The sequence below is a fragment of the Salvia miltiorrhiza genome, chromosome 4 (assembly GCF_028751815.1).
Source record: "Salvia miltiorrhiza cultivar Shanhuang (shh) chromosome 4, IMPLAD_Smil_shh, whole genome shotgun sequence".
Lineage (NCBI taxonomy): Eukaryota > Viridiplantae > Streptophyta > Magnoliopsida > Lamiales > Lamiaceae > Salvia > Salvia miltiorrhiza.
The window spans coordinates 43,420,465-43,437,748 of record NC_080390.1 but is presented as its reverse complement, the minus strand read 5'-3'; the positions used below and the strand labels follow the sequence as shown (position 1 = coordinate 43,437,748).

The window sequence follows — 17,284 nt, the reverse complement described above, 5'->3', positions numbered from 1 at the left end:
ACCACCTATGAATCTATTGTCCATAAATCATTTTCGTCCATGCAGTTTCAAATTCTTTTTCACTCTCACACACATTCATGCAATGATGTCATGCTCTCTTGAGCTCAATATTACCATTCAACACACCAAAGTGAGACGGCGCATTTTGATTGATATGCCACTGGCATAGACGATGGCTAAATCATTTGAATTTTGAATCAATAGCATTCATTAGTGCTTGACATTGATCTGAGAATACCACTTTTGGTTCCTTTGCATTCATAGACTTTAGAAATATAGAAAACATCCATTCGAATGTGAACATTGTCTCATCTGAAAGGAATGTCAAACCAAACATACAATTCTTTAAGTGATGATTTATACCTACAAACAAAGCACAAATTAAATCATATTTGTTATTCAAGTGGTGATTTGTACCTACAAACAAAGCACATCGTCGAAGTACTCATAATCAAGTGCGCTACGTCAATTACGATAGAAAAAATTCATTAGTCGCCCATCGTCATCCTTTTGCATATTCCAATAGAAAAAGAGCTCTTTATTCGATTTGTCTATAAAGTATTGCACTAGAGCAGTTGAATTTCCATCATCTAACTTTGACTTTCTTCTAATGTTATCCATATGGCGATAAACATCTAAACTGGTGAATCCTGTATTTTGTGGCCCACCTGGTTCATTCTCCATGAATAGACATGCACGGCTTATCGGTATGCCGACTGAATTCATAACCTCCAACATAGATTTCTTAGCATGAGAAAGCTAACGAGATAACTGAAGCAAATACATTTGATCATTCGGCACTAACTCGTGATTGTGCTCTTTATGGAATGTCGTTACCGACCAAGCCCCTACTTTATCACGAGCAACCCTTAAGGGTGCTTGACATTTGCACCTAGTGTCATGTTTCTTGCATGCAGTCAATCTTCCTTCAATATGCCGACTACCTCTCAACTCACGACAGAGCATACAAATTCTTTCATATGTAGCACATTTGTATTGTGAAAATGATCATGATTCCATTTTCTAACACTAAAACCCTTGTGTCGAGCATATGCACAATACAACAAAAAGGCTTGATCGACCCCATCAAGTGAAGAACCATGTGTCAATTTCCACTCTAAAGCAATTTCAATTGAATTATCAAATTCATTTTCCACATCATCCTCACCATCAGCAAAATCAGAATCAACATGTTCTTGTGTACGAGAACGGTCAACTGAAATTTCCTCATTCACTATAGTATTCATGCCCCACTCCAAATTTTCATCATTCAAAATATTATTATAAAACTCCAAGTCATCAACTCCAGCGGACACATTCAAATCGAACGCCATGTAGACTACACAACAAAAAAACCATTATTTAGCTTATGCTTTAATTGGACAACAAAAATATTCTACAAGAATAGTTTGATTACATCAACAAAATTATTATATGGTTGAAAAGAATGGGCCACTGTTTTCAACCAAAATTCTTTTATTACCAGGTACACTGACAAATAACTAACACAATTTTTTTTTAGACGGAACCAATCTATATATTAATATCAGAACAAGCAATGTCTAGAAGCCATGACGAAAAGTCATGCTTCTAAATCATTACATCTGAAAAGTTCGTAGCTCTTCTAGCTAACTCGTGTTCAGCCGTATTAGCTTCACGACGCATATGACAAAAATCTAACATAATATGTTTTCTAGCATGTTGAAACACCTCCCACAAATCGTCACTAAGAGACTCAGAGCCCTAATGAGTATCGTGTAGAACATGGATTGCCATTATAGAGTCCGAGTAGAGAACGATTGAACCAACATCATTTTGAAGACAACGTCCAATACCGATCATCATGGCGTGGAGCTCCGCCATAAGCACCATAAGAACTAACACAATTTTTTATAACAAAAGATTTGAGTTTACTTACATTTTGCAAAGTTCTTCGAGTGGATTAACCTTTTAGTAGTAGGATGGCCATTTAATTGCAACTATATAATCAAATTCCAATTGTAATAATCATATATAAATACACAAAAATTTTGCATTCATCATCCCATATCCACAAAAAACGTATCTCTGATGCAAAACCATATTAAAGATGTAATATTGTGTGAAATTCGTTGTAAGTACTAAACTTTCCATTAAGAAAAACATAACACCAAAAGCAATAGACAACAAACATTTTTATACATGCATTTACAGATTTCCATTACACACCACAACCATTACAGATTTCCAGATTTTTATACATGCATTTACATATTTTCATATTTATATATGACATCTATAATACAGTATAATTTTTAAACCAAAAACAATCGACAAAAAATATGAAGATCTAAAGCTTACAATGTGTTTAAGAAATTTGAGAAGATGGATCCTAGGGCTGAAGATGGCTAGTAGGGCTGAAGAAATTTTATACATCCATCAAGATGACTCCGGGAAGAATCGCTGAAGAAACAATCCAGGAAGAATCGCTAAAGAAATTTGCTGCCTCTTACATTCCCACCAAAAAATGACAACTCTTTTCACCCAAACCTATTACAATTCAAATAAATATGGTGGAACCCACAATTTAAATTCAAAAAATAATAAATGATAAGTTTAAAACAAAGAAATTGTAAATTAATTCGTGTAAAAAAAGGTTAAAATAATATGACGTCTAGAGCTTATCAGGAAAGTTTTACATGAGATGGGGGTCACTATTTTAAACTTTAGTAGAGTTAAGAAAATAGAAAAATAAAATTAAATCTAAACTAAATATAAAGTCACGCAAGATTATGACCTAAGGGTACCTAAAACGGGTTAAAAACCCAACTTCCAAATTTTGAAACTAGCATTGGAGAAAAGAGAAAATGGTTTTAAAAGAAAATTTGAGAAACTAATTGGGAACTAGCTAGAAACTAGTTTTCGGGTGACACATTGGGGCCCATTTTATATTGATTACTGCAAGAATGAGGGCCCCATTTGTTCAATTCATTTTTTTGTACAACCGACTTTTCTTTGCCAATTCCTTTCTTTTACCTTTTTTTTCTTTCCACTATTTTTTATTCAATTTCTTTTTTTCCTATTTCCATTTCATGTTTTAACCGAAAGAAATATTGATTTGGGATAGTTTAATTTATAGCTTTTGCAATTAGCATTTCAGATATAGATACATATGAACGACTATTTCAATTTTCAATATGAACGGCTATTTCTGACAAATTTTAACGGATAAATTTTTATACATGATGGCTAATTTTTAAAAATTTCTATATATTTTTTCATTTCATTTTTGTATTTTCATACAACTCTCTAATACTTCAATTTTCTTATTTTCTTATTCAGTTCATTTTCACAAGTAAAATGACGGATTCAAGCTCCCAAAATTCTAATTCTAGTAATTCAAGCTCCCAAAATATTCAACACCAACATCATCATCATAAGTACTCAACTGCACGAGTACGATGACGTACAACGCCCAATTTCAGTTCCCACTTTGGATGATGACGCATGACTTTTTCAAAAATCTCTAGGTGTGTAAACTTAGTTTTCCCATAATGTTTTTGAGCTTCCTTCTCAACATTTGCATCAGACATGTTACTACTTTTTCGATCATATGCTTCCTTGTAGACAGTCACCCACTTGGTTACGCTTGTATTCAGTCACTTGTAACAATTTCTCAGCGACTCAATGCTTCTTTTTTTGCACATTTACCGAGAGTGGTCGGCTCAAGCTTCTTCTTTTTCTTTTTGAAATTTGTTTTCACAAAGTACCACTATTTTGATTAGTGCCAATAATTGGATTCGAGCTAGCGTTACACCAAGCGCACATTAGCGTCAAGTATAAATATCATAATATTTAAATTAAATTTATGACCAATAAAATGGTTACATGTGCTTCTTCGTACAAAAAAGTGGAGAGATCACAAGGTCTCATCTTCACGGTCGGTCTGTTCCAAAAATTAAGCAAAAAATTTTCTTGTTCTTTTTTAATTGCTAATTGTGTATGTGGCGGTCGAAGTTGTGGGCGCCGAGTCTAAAATCTTCTACATTTTTCAACAGACCACATCACTCAAATATACGACGTCGCAGTGAAGGCTTCCTGAAACCCCACGCACACACACAGCCATGACAGCAGCAGCTGATTCTTCATCAATTTTCTCTCTCAACAACTCGCGCCCGCCCGACGACACCGTCTTCTACTCCATCTACCCCGACTCATGCCTCTCCTCCTCCGCCGCCGAAGACCTGCAATCTCTCCATCTCCAAATCCTCAACCACGCCCAACCATTAACCGCCCCATACATCTGGCAGCACCAGCCCTTTTCTCTCTCCATATCCCCCGCACCCCTTCCTCACCTCTCCGGCCGCCTCCGTTTCGGCGACAATCTCGAAGACGAGTGGTTCGTCGTTCACATCCTCTTCGAAATCTCCAAAAACTTCCCCAATTTATCCATCCGCGTCTGGGACTCGGACGGCGAGTTTCTCTTGATCGAATGCGCATTCCACCTCCCCAAATGGCTTAATCCAGAGACCTCGATCAACCGCGTTTTCCTCCGCAGCGGCCGCCTCCGTATACTCCCGCCGTCGACCTTCCGGGAGACTCCTAACTTGGAGGACGCTTTGCGATTGTTGGCGCGCGAAGACGCCAACGATTCTGCGACGAATGCGCCGGATGCTGTTCAGTTGCATTTGAACAATAAAATCGGCGAGTATCCGGAGCGTGCTTATAGAAACGTCCACAAAGTGAGGGTCATAGTGCCGGTTTCCGTGGCGTGGCTGCTGAGGCACGAGCCCTGCTTGATATCTTTATCGGTTGAGGGGTTTTACGATAGGGACATTGATAGTATGAAGTGTGCCGCCAGAATGGAGAGGCTTCTGCCGAGGGGGAAGCAGGAGGAGATGGTGGAGGTGGTTGTGAGGATGTCTAGAGCCATGTATGCTCAATTGGTGCAGCAGAAGTTTCAGGCTCCCGCTTGCTATCCAATGCCGGAGAGGAGTAATGTCGCCAAGTATTTGGAGGCGGAGCTCGGGATGAAGATCGCTTGCGGGTTTGAGATGATGTATCAAATTAGAAAGAAGGAGGGGGCTGAAGGCAAGGGGAGCACATGGGAAGCCTTTAAGGAGAGTTTGGAGAGGAGCGGTTATTTTGAGGGGTTGTTGCCGGGGTCAAAGGAATACAAGAGGTTGATGGAGAAGGCTGAGGAGTACTATCGGAATAGTTCTTTGCATTCTAGAGCCAGGTATATGGTTTTTTTTGTAACTTTTAGATTGATTGGTTCTGGATTCTGGTTGTTAATTATAGTTGAATTTATGATTTGATGTGCTAGACGTGGTTAATGTTGCAAAAGACTGCCTCTTATATAGTTTTGGCACGTATATCCATTTGTAATTCATTTGAAATTCTGGAACCTGTACATATTATATAGGTTTGTATATGTCTTGTTTTATTGATAATGAGCATGCTGTTATTTTAAAGTATGTGGTGCCTTTCTGGTGCTTGATATTTTGTCAATGTCCATTCTGTAGATTACATTTTGGAATTGGTTTTCCTGTGTTGAACACATGCGCCGTCCCGGTCTCTTTTTTCCCTGCTTATTAGTTACTATATTTGTTTTCTCCTTTAAATATTAGAAGTGAAAAGGTGGTCCTTCTGCTGATACGCTGCTGTTGATGCAGTGAGGTATTGAGTGCACCTGTGAAACGCATAGATGAAATTCTTGCACTTCCACATTCAGCTGATGATTTCAAGAGTCTGGATCTTCCTCCATCTGATGATGATTCATGGCTTTATGGAGGGGAAGATGAACTGAATGCAGCTCTTCAGGAAAGGCAAAAGGAGATGGACCTTTTCAATTCAAAACAAAAAAAGAAACATAAGTCAAAAGAGCAGGAAGAGCAAGGGTCAGCATCTGGCAAAGCTGTTGATGAGTATGATCTTGGGGGAATCGCTAAATCCATGCAGTCATTTATTGAGAAGATGTCAAGCTACAAGGGAGCTGAGCTTCCGGAAGACAGGTGCTTCCTCTCCTCCTCTTGCAATTCATATTTGTAATTTGTGAATGTAATTTTGTATTTCTCATCTTACTTGAACACTAGAGAACATGTTCACTTTGTTAGTATGTTGAAACAGTGTGATAATGGGTGCCTTTTGGTCTTTAGGGATCAAAACAAAAAAATATAAATTAACATAGATGAACTGATGGACTGACTGATACATGCAAGAAAATATTAGGTTTTCATCATATGTTAATAGTTCAGTCTTCATCTTTTGCCTGATTCTCCAGTTATGTTATTTGGCATAATTATTGACTCGGTATTAGCTTATAATCACGCAACTGTTGATTTTTTGAGTGTGCATAATTTTCTCGGTGGCCCTCCATGATTTGCCCATGAGTTCCAGCAAACTGAACTCCAAATATTGGAGCACGAATGGCTGGTCTTCTGTGCATTTAAGTGGAGGTGAACCAACTATGCTGGAACAGAAGCTACTGCAATCTTCGATTTCTCATTTTGGCTAATTGTTGTGTTGAATGGGAACAAACTATTGGCTAGTGGCTTCAGCTAATACTACTAGAAATAAGTTTGTATGGTCCATATTCTTGTAGGACTAACAAACAATCTCTAGTGATGTTATTAGAAGATTCCTAAGATTATATAACGATTTTTTTTATAAGTTCATACAGTAAAGGTAATTACTAATTGTTGCCACAAGAAATACTTGCTTATCCCTTTCTTCAATATTAATATATCTTCTTGGGTTATTTTTAAAAAATAGTCCGAACTTTGACCCCATGTTCACTTTTTAACCTCAAGTTACAAACACTACAAATATAGCCTGACGTGTCTTGTCAGAAGCTGATTTGGAAAAAAAAAAAAAATATCAGACTGCGGGCGAGAAGGAGTGAGGTGGAGCCATGGCTCAAAGTCGCTGTGGGTGTACTCGCAGGTGTTTTCCATGCGCGCAGTCTTTGCCGCAGGGAAAGTCGGAGTAGACGCCGCCACATGAGTCCTTCTCGCCTCTGGCGGCGCCCACACTCTAATGTATTCTTTTTAACTGCCAAATCAGCTTCCGGCGAGACACGTCAGCCTTGGTTGAAATTTTGACTAGGGCTATAATTATAAACAAAACAACGAAGATAAGTACATGCTATTTTTGTAATATTTGTAAATTCAGGCTAAAAAGTGAACATGGGGTTAAAGTCAGGCTATTTTTTAATTATAACCTTTTCTTCTTTCGTAAGTGTCCTTATGAGCACCAGAAATATTACCCTTAATGTTGTCTGATTTAATGTGGATAGTTAATTAGTTTGAAGTATATAAATTCCAATATGACTCGTATCATATGACAGTATTTAAGTATTCTGGCTCATTAGCTATCTTCTGGGTTCAGTATTATTAGCTTAAGTAACAATTTATCCCTCGAATTATATACAGATTTCTACTTTCTTTTTTCAGGAACTTGAAAGATGTGGATTTTGATGTGGATCAGTTTATGAAAGACATGGAATCAGTAATGGGACACCGGGGTTCTGACAAAAATGACAGTGATATTGATCTCGAAGAAGGATCATCATCAGATCTTGATTTTGGTATCTTCCAAGTATTTGATTCTATTTTATTTTTTAATGGTTGTCGCAGTTGTAAGCTGTGTTGGTTCTGGAAATTATCTGCTATAGACTGTTCCCCTTGGAGGAGACGGGGTCATTTATTCCTCCTATGTTTATTCTGTTGCTGAACTAAGTTATCCTATGATTCTATTTGAAAGTTGCCCCTGAGTGAGGACAAAACTTTGAAAATGATTAAGAGAAATGCATAGTAGACTGTTTCCCTTGGAGGAGACGGGGTCATTTATTTCCACCTATGTTTATTCTGCTGCTGAACTATGTTATCCTATGATTCTATTTGAAAGTTGCCCCTGAGTGAGGAACAAATCTTTGAAAATGGTTAAGAGAAATGCGTCTATCTGAGTATTGTTTCTTAGCATTTTATAATCATGCTACTGTGATGAGAGCAACTTGCATCTTTGACATTTGGTCATAGCTTCGAGTTGCCTGGGAGGGAGTTGTATTGCTTGTCTCCTCTAAATAAGAACACGTAGCTAAAGAGTTGGGCTTTATTCATTTTTTATATGTGCCTGTGCGTCTGAATATGATGTGCATCACATGATCTTACAGATGACTATGAAGATGGGAGTGAGCATGCAGATGATATTGATCAAGATGGAGATGATGAGTTCATACACTCCTATTCAGATGCCCTAAACAAGGAATTGAAGGCTACTACACTTGATAAAACCTTTGTTCATGCAGGGGAAGAGTCCACTAAGAAGAAATATGAGGTTTGCAATATTTTACTTGATCAGATTGATTTGACAGTTAACTTGGATACTTTGTTCTTTGCAACTCTTGCCACTTTTGCTAGTCACCAGAACTTGTTTTTTTTGTTGGATATATCCAAAGTTGCACTTACGACCAAACTTGTTTGAATTTGTGGAAGAATTCAATAGTGTACATAATGAAGCACAAACCAATTTTTATAATCTCGTTTCAATACTTTAGATTTCTTTATTCTTATTTCATTATATTTTTTCCCTGACGTAAATGTACCTACGTAGGGAACGTCCAATGTGGATGATGAGATGGAAGAGTTTACTCCGGTGGATGTAGATTTCAATCTGGTAAAGAATTTCCTCGACTCCTATTCTTCTCAGGAAGGACTGTCGGGGCCTGCCTCCAATCTTCTAGGACTTATGGGTTTAAAGTTGCCTGATGATGTTAGCAAAGGCAAATGATTTTCTGCTGCCTTACTTCAGTTGCATCAAGATCTACTGATGGATGCTGTTAGTTGCTTATCAGCTTATATGTATGCGTTCATGTCCAGCCAATTTATTTCATGACAGCTACTTTCAGATCGTTGTTGACAGACAGAGAGTCTGCCATAGGCATAAACTGTTCCACATCTTATAAGGAGTACATTTTTATGCAAGTGCCACTGTTATCTAGTGGTGTTAAGGCGCCAAAAAAATCACGGATGAACTTGTCGATCTTGTTCATATTTCTTGCATTAAGACTACTATGATATGTTGAGAAACATAGCAGGACTAGCATTTCTGATCAGGAATCGATCGAGTAGATTTTCCATTTCTTGCTGCTATTAATTCTGGCCTTTATTAGTTCAAAGCAGAGCGAGTACGACCCAAAAGTTTTGAGTATGTGCAGTTTCTTTTTAATTGTAAAATGTTGTTTCATTTTTATTAGCACGTCGCACATTTATCATATGGATGACATGATACGGTGGAAACTTATTAAGGATCTATTTGTGTTGTTCGTTTAAATAAAAGATTTCTCCAAGTTCCTGGACGTTGAAGCCCTTTATACTTGTACACACAAAGTGCTTTTGGCTTCTAAAGCCCCAAAAAGGTGAGGGCTTAGTTATACAAAACAAAAAATGTCTTCTTAAACAAAGTTGGAGATGAGGGGCCGAACAACATCAAAAAACTAAGAGATCTACTCAAAAATTGTAAAACATCTTGTGAGCTAAATAAAGCTAAAAAATTGAGAATTTGATTTTGTCTTCATGTCATGTTATACATGAATGTGATGTTGTGGTCAAGATTCCAAGATTATTTTTTTCCAAAATATAATCCAGCCAACGCCAAACCCTACTACACAAGTTGTGATTTTTATATTATTGATTGGGTTTACCATGAAGTCAGAGGCATAATTTGATTAGCCACTAAATCCCACTAACCGATTAATTTATGTTTACATGACATGACAAAGAAAGGAAAAAAAATGAGAATCTAGCACAAGAAAATAACACATCACATGGGGCCACAATCTTCAAAAGTTTTGAGAGTATCTTCCAAGTACCCCCAATTAGAAACGATATCCAAAAGGGTTCTTGGAATCTAGCTGCAGTATTATATATGTGGAAAACTCTCCAAACTGTTGTAAAAACAAGACTGGAGGATGTCGGGAGTTATATGTGAATGCACACAAAAGAAAATAAAATTATAATCGACAAAATTTGTCAAGTCCCGGACTTGTAGTATAGGGCGAGAGGCTGATAAATGTTTCTTTTTTAAGTTAAGCGTGTTATAGTAAACTAATCAGCACTAACGACCTTACTTGGGGAAAAAAATAAAAAAAATCAGCACTACCAATACAAATTCAAGACTTTTAATGGGATCTTTCTGTTGCATTTCTTGACCGATTTCCGCTGATCTGTAAATCGTTCCCATCTTGACGAAGCAAAATCAAGAAGTGAATGGCCATGGTTTCTCCTCAGGCAATACAAATCTTGAAAAATGAGCTACCGCTTGAGCAGGAAAATCTTCTTCTCTCCGGTGATGCCAAGACCGGATTGGTGCTTGTCGACATCGTTAATGGCTTCTGCACTGTTGGTTCCGGAAATCTCGTGAGTCATAACCCTTCTTCTTAACTATCACGTTCATATGTCTTTGATGATATGTAGGATGATTTCTAGTTTATCCGTTAAAATTTTAATTATTCTCCACTTTCTCCTTTGAGCTCTGCAGTTGTTTGAGTTATTTGAATTTCAAAGTTGCAATCTCTATTGGTTATATGTTGATCTAGTATTGGCCCTATAGCAGAAAAGTATTGGTTTTGATGAGTAAGTGCAAGTGGGGTCTAATCTAAGGATTCATGGCTCATGTTAGGAGCTAGTTTAGATTCATATGAGTTGTAGATGATATCAAGATTCATGAGAAGATGAATTTGGAAATAGGCACCTCGAGCGCCTGATACACAGATTGGTGGAATGGTTGATGAAGCGGTGAAGCTTGCTAGAGAGTTCTGTGAGAAGAAGTGGCCTATTTACGCGTTTCTTGATTCTCATCATCCCGATGTCCCAGAGCCTCCTTATCCCCCTCACTGCATTTCTGGAACGGATGAGTCCAAACTGGTTCCTTGTAATATATAACTATTCATTTATCTCCTGCAATTTCAATGCCACTCTCTCATGCTTCATTTCTTGTGCAGCGTTACAGTGGCTGGAAAATGAACCAAATGTGACAATTCGATGCAAGGACTGTATTGATGGATTCATTGGTTCATTGGAAAAGGATGGGTCGAATGTGTTTGTGGATTGGGTGAAATCACATGGGATCAAAGTTATATTGGTTGTGGGGATTTGCACAGACGTATGTGTCCTTGATTTTGTGTGCTCGGCCCTGTCTGCTAGAAACCGCGGACTGCTTTCTCCTTTGGAGGACGTAGTTGTGTATTCTCGTGGTTGTGCTACTTTCGATCTTCCAGTGAACGTTGCCAGAAATATCAAAGGTGCTCTACCTCATCCACAGGTTAGGCTTTCTATCCATTGATTATTTTGTCATTGATGCATAAAAGTAGTTGAACACAATGAGGACATGCTTAGACCTCCAGATTATTGAACCCAGTCTTAAACTTGTATTTCAAGACATTCTTTGGGAGTGAAATACTGATTGGTGTTGGGCTCACAAAGATAAAGAAATTGAGATGGGAAAATGAGTTTCAATAATGTTTGTGGGAGGGGATGGACTTTGGTGAAGCTTTTAAATTTTGGTTATGGTATGTGTTAACAGGAGCTAATGCATCATGTTGGGCTTTACATGGCCAAAGGCAGAGGAGCCAAGGTGATTTCGGAAGTTGTGTTTGGTGTATAGCCACATAGTTGATATTGCTTCTCAACTGTATTTTGCAGCTTATCTTCTCAAACTATTAAACTTACCCTTGTTTCTCATGGTATTAAACCAATCAAGTTGTGATTATCCTTTCTCAAACCACTTCTAGTTTTCAAAGTAATTAATGAATAATGAGTAAACCAAGACAAAAGGCTGCTCACAGCTCTACTTCTACGGGTAATGCAGTTTCTGTGTCAAACAACAATGCTATGGTGAAATGGTCATTTCTACCTTCATTCCATTCATTTGCTTAAGTATAATTTTATCGTATGAATCACCATTCCTACTAATTATGAATATTCATTCATTCCCCAACCCATAGTGTTAGCCATTCCTAATCTTGAATTCATTATGCTCAACTTAATTCAAACACCAGAGAGAGAGAGAGAGTTAAGTATCCAGGTAGGACTCACAATTTGCTTTAAATACAGAAAAAGGTGATCATAACACATAGCTCTATCTCTCTCTAGCAATCAACATATACGCACACACACATGTATATGTTATCTAGTTAGAGCTCACTCGTTTGCTTCAAACTCATCAGAAACAGGCCGAAGAAGGCTAGCAAAATGATCTATTTGGCGGTTTTTTGAGGTCCCGGAAAAAGGAAAGTTCCATCTCTCTCCTATATATCTATACTAATAGAAAAAAGCCTAAAACAGTCTAAGGCACAACTTGTGGATTGCCTATTTTACTCCTGTTATATATTTATTATTGTATTTATAAAATATAAATCTATTTTGATATACATTTATTTGTTACCCAAATCTATAAAGAATATTTTATATATATAGCTATTGTTTGATAAGGCTTATAAATAAATATATCCATCCGGTTAATTATCTAATAAAAGTAATGAAGTAATAGTTTTTTTAAAATAATAGATTATCAATTAAAATAATTTTAATTACACGTACAACGTACGTTCTTTTTGCTAGTATATATATAATGAAGCAATTCGAAATCCTTCTAGGCTTCTGAAGTCCTTCGCTTGCTTCTCTTTGTTCAATTTATGATCTTGTGTTTTCTCTTTTTATAGTACTTAATATTATTTTATTTGATAATTTATTATTTTTAAAAATCTATTAATTCATTACTTTTATTAGATGGATATATTTATTTATAAGCCTTATCAATAGCTATAGAAATATATCACATAGATTTAGTGTAATATCTAATGAATTAATATATTCTTATAAATATATAATATGTAAAATAATTTTAAAATAAAATATATAATATCCACAAGTTGTACCTTAAGATGCCTTAAACTCTTTTTTTTTATTATTATTAGTATAGATATTCGGAGCTAACCATGTTTTGGTCGTTATGGTTGGAAAAGTGAGTGATATATTTATCCACATGATAGAGGAATAGGGATATTTTTATTTTTATTTTTGAAAGGGAAGGCATCAACTTGTACTCCCTCCGTCCCAACTCCGTCCCAGCTTTTAGTATCCAACTTTCCTTTTTTGGCCGTCCCACATTTTGATATCCATTTCTATTTTTGGTAAAAGTAGGTGGAGCCCTTACTCTACTTTAATTATTTTAACTCTTACATAAAATGTGGGACCCTTATTCCACTCACAACACATCAATCACTTTATTAAAACCCGTGCCGTTCTCAACTGGATACCAAAAACCGAGACGGAGGGAGTATTAATTATTGAATATCATGTCTTACAATCTCCTTCAGCCAAACCAGAAGTCATGAAACTACCGAATAGGTGACTCGATATTACGAGCAAACTGCGCTAAACTATGAGCAGCTTTATTAGCCGTGTGATACATGTGAAACACCCCACCAAGACATCCTCCCTAGCTACCTCCAAAATCTCCCTTATATCATTAATGGAAATAAACTTTTGCTCCTCCTCTGGTTCCGTCATCACCCTCACTGCGTGCATAGAGTATGTGTAGGTGGTAATCGATACTAGTCCAACCTCTAAACTTGTTGTTATTGTTGGAATATAAACTTGATTTGAATAGATATTTGTAAAGAATATTCTAGAATTAGAAGAAAAGAAAGGAAAAAAGAAATTAGAAGAAATTTGTAGAAATATCTAGAATAGTTGAGAATGAAGAAAAATATAGAATGGTTGAGAATGTATTAGAGAAAGAGGAATAATCTAGAATAGTTGAGAAAAAGTTAGGATGGAGAGAACTAGCTAGAACTAGAGAATTCTAGTATGTATAGAGAATTCTAGAGAAGTATTAGAAAAATAATAGTTGAGAATATTCTAGAGAATGTAGGAATCATCTACTCACCACTATAAATATGTAACCATGATTGGAATGTAATGAGAGAGAAAAAGAAAGAAAGTTAGAAAGGAAGTGAATTGAAGAAAGATTGTGTTAGTAAACTACAATCCTCCCACTCAAATTCCGAAGCACACACACGTCCACAACTAATTTCTCCAAATTTCCTCCTACCAATTAAATAAATTCTCCATTATATATACTTATATTCCAACAGTTATCCCATCACCTCCACCATCATCACACTCGAAGATGCTCTTGCATTTGTAGAATAGATTCTTTATCTTGCAGATGAGAGTTCTTTATCCAATTTCACATCAAAAAAGTAAATGAGAATATGTTATTGTATGTACGAATATTCCTTCGAAAATTAATAGCTTCTTTTGATTGAGATGATAAACAATTCATACAACTCACGAGACACTTCAGAACATATAAATTTAATTTTTTCATTATCAAAACAAACGAACAAAAAGTAAAATATGTTTATATTCAAATCTTCTAGCACCACAATGAATGTAATTAGACATTTTTTTTATTCACGTAGCAATAAATCTAAATATATATATATAAAAAAATAAAAAATCATAATTTATCATAGGGTTAATTGCCGCTAAATCCATATACTTTTTCAAAATTTGGCTTTTTCCCATGATAAAAAAAATCTGAACTAGAATCCATGAATTGGAAAATCGATTGGAAATTTCCCCCGCGTCCGATTTCCGGCCATCGGCGAAATGAGTCAGATCCTATGTGGCGCAATTCAATCCAAGTGTTAAGTTTAAAGAGTGACAGGGCGTCACATAAGATAAGTTTTTTTTTCCACCTAAGCATTTCTCTCTCGGTTACCCACAAAATTCGCTCAACACACCCACAAAATCAATTTCTTTCTCTCGGCTTTTGGCCTTAGAATTCGCTGTTGTGACCCTCCTTCTTGGCGAAGGGCGACACCCGTGCACCGCTCTCGACCTTTCTCCTCTCTTTCGCTCATCACAAATAGACGACACCCATGCACCGCTTTCTCTTGATCCCCGGCGATTGCAACAGCAGCCATGGCCGCCGCCGCTTTGAGCTCTAGCCACCTCTCTCTTAGAAAAATTACTCCTCACAAACGAAAACTCTGCCGCCTCTCTCTCCTCTCTAATCCAACCGCTGCCGCCCGAACCCTAAATCTCCAACCCAATCCTTCCCTCCTGCAACTTTCAGCGAGCAGTGGTGAAGACCACCATCACCGATCCCTCATTCTTTCCCAGTTCCAGCCGACAACAGCAGGGCCGTCACTGACTCACCCCTCTCCTTCGTCCCCATGGCCACACTGTACATTCCATTGATTTGCTCCTGAATTTGAGCTTGTTCTGAAGTTTTCGTCCATGTAATTCGAAGAACCCTAAATCCTCTTCAAAGACATGAAATGCAGAGAACCCTTGATTTTGGGTTAATTTGTCAACAACCACAATGAAAATGACGCCGTTTTAATTAAATGTCAAACGACGTCGTTTCATTTAACGGACGGCGGAGACACGCTGGATCTCCGACTGCCAGCTCGGATTAAATTTGGGGGAAAAATCGGACGCGGGGAAAATTTCCAATCGATTTTTCAATTCATGGATTCTAGTTCAGATTTTTTTTGTCATGGGAAAAAGCCGAATTTTGAAAAAGTACATGGATTTAGCGGCAATTAGCCTTTTATCATAATGTATGTTGTTATGTCTTGAATCTCCCAACGGTATGTGACAAACATGGTTTTCGTACCTCAATTCCACATGTTTTGTTGTCATTTCCCTTCATGTTTTGCTTGTGAATGCTTGTTTGTGCCTGAATATTTAGTTTTATGAAGATTTGATATCTTTGTGTAGTTTTGGAGTAATTTCAGGAAAAATAAAGGATTAATTGGAGGATTTTGAAGATATGATATTGAAGTACGTCTCGAGAGGAATCCGTGAACGCAAACGGCGATCAAATCCGAGTCCGGACGAGGGAGAACGGAGCAAAACGAGCGGCTTGCGCAATACGCCCAGTAGCCCGCGGTCACCACCCGCGGCCGCGGGGTGGGACCGCGGGTCAGCTGCCCCCGACTCAGGAGACACCCGCGGTCACCACCCGCGGCCGCGGGGTGGGACCGCGGGTCCCCTGACTCTCCCCCACGTTTGCCGGCCGCGGGCGCGGGCCAGGACCGCGGGAAAAGGGCGGAGCCTCCCCAAGTGGGCCCCAGTCGGGTTTTTTCACCCCTTAAACCCCTTTCTCCCCCTTTTCCTCACATTATTCATCATCCCCAACCTCATACTCACCCATTTCCATCTTCCCCAATTCATTCACACCAAACCCTAGCCTCCATTACCACATCTTTTACCAAGATTGAAGGCATTGAAGAGGAGAGAAGATTGAAGAAAGCTCATTAATAGGATTTGTCACTTCTTACTCTCTCTTTCATTTATGTATTTCTTTGATTTTGGTTTGTTGTTTGTGAACATGTTTGGATAAAATCCCCCATTGGTTTGGGGATTAGGCTCATGGATGACGTGATGGATTGATTATTATGCTTAATATATGTATTGATTATTTCCTTGTTATTATCTTTTCAAGCCCTAGCTTTAATTCTTGTATGGATTGTTGGCCACTTTCTATGCATTTCTAATTTGTGATTTGAATCGGGAGAGGATAATCATAATAGATTAGGAGCTTGAAACATATTGACTCAATAAACCGGGAGGTTGAGAGTTGGGTGAGAGTTTACCGATCATTTGTGCTCTTGGGAGTTATAGGTTAGAAGTTGACCGGGGACGGCAACTATGACCCGTAATCTACAGTTTTAGTCGTCCGGGAGGGGGCTAGAACTAGTGGGGAGATCACTCTAGATAAATAGGAATATCAAGACTAATATTGAGCTAATTGAAGTCCATTGCTAATCCATCGTTGCCTAATCCCTAAACCACCTTCATCACTTAATTAATCCACTTTATTTGATTGTTCTTATTTTGTCTTTGAATTTGTTAGTTAATCAAACCACTCACCTCCTTGTTTAGTCTAAATAGCTCTAGCATAATGACTTAAGGTAATCACTAGAATTTGACTACTAATCCTTGTGGAATACGACCTTGCTTCCCTATGTTGCAACTACACCGTATACTTGCGGCGTGGTGAAAATAATAGCGAACAAGTTTTTGGCGCCGTTGCCGGGGATTAGTTTAGTTTGATTGTTTGTGATATTTTGAATCATTGTGCTTAACTACTTTAGACATTTTACTTGATTTATTTTTGTTTTCTATCTTAAGATGTTTGTTTTGACTCGTTGTTTTGTTGGTTGGTAGGGTGATGAAAAAGAAAATTGTTACACAACACCAAAAATATTAAATGGATGATGGAA

The 17,284-nt window shown here is 37.5% G+C and overlaps 2 protein-coding genes across 2 annotated transcripts; both read left to right on the top strand.

Moving 5' to 3' along the window:
* The first annotated feature begins 3,897 nt into the window (after positions 1-3,897).
* On the top strand, positions 3,898-9,118 carry LOC131021863 (protein ecdysoneless homolog). The gene is made up of 5 exons (XM_057951184.1): positions 3,898-5,218; positions 5,655-5,993; positions 7,434-7,567; positions 8,153-8,316; positions 8,593-9,118. Exons 1-5 carry the CDS (start codon positions 4,104-4,106, stop codon positions 8,767-8,769), a joined length of 1,929 nt encoding a protein of 642 aa, XP_057807167.1. The 5' UTR covers positions 3,898-4,103; the 3' UTR covers positions 8,770-9,118.
* Positions 9,119-9,857: 739 nt separating this feature from the next.
* On the top strand, positions 9,858-11,760 carry LOC131021862 (nicotinamidase 1). Its single transcript, XM_057951183.1, has 4 exons — positions 9,858-10,397; positions 10,728-10,911; positions 10,982-11,301; positions 11,563-11,760. Exons 1-4 carry the CDS (start codon positions 10,248-10,250, stop codon positions 11,641-11,643), a joined length of 735 nt encoding a protein of 244 aa, XP_057807166.1. The 5' UTR covers positions 9,858-10,247; the 3' UTR covers positions 11,644-11,760.
* Positions 11,761-17,284: the final 5,524 nt, after the last annotated feature.

Coding starts and splice junctions, on each gene's coding strand:
- LOC131021862 (XM_057951183.1), top strand. CDS start 10,248: ATGGCCATGGTTTCTCCTCAGGCAATACAAATCTTGAAAAATGAGCTA. Junction 10,398..10,727: donor CTGTTGGTTCCGGAAATCTC/GTGAGTCATAAC, acceptor ATTTGGAAATAG/GCACCTCGAGCGCCTGATAC. Junction 11,302..11,562: donor GTGCTCTACCTCATCCACAG/GTTAGGCTTTCT, acceptor ATGTGTTAACAG/GAGCTAATGCATCATGTTGG.
- LOC131021863 (XM_057951184.1), top strand. CDS start 4,104: ATGACAGCAGCAGCTGATTCTTCATCAATTTTCTCTCTCAACAACTCG. Junction 5,219..5,654: donor TCTTTGCATTCTAGAGCCAG/GTATATGGTTTT, acceptor CTGTTGATGCAG/TGAGGTATTGAGTGCACCTG. Junction 8,317..8,592: donor CCACTAAGAAGAAATATGAG/GTTTGCAATATT, acceptor GTACCTACGTAG/GGAACGTCCAATGTGGATGA.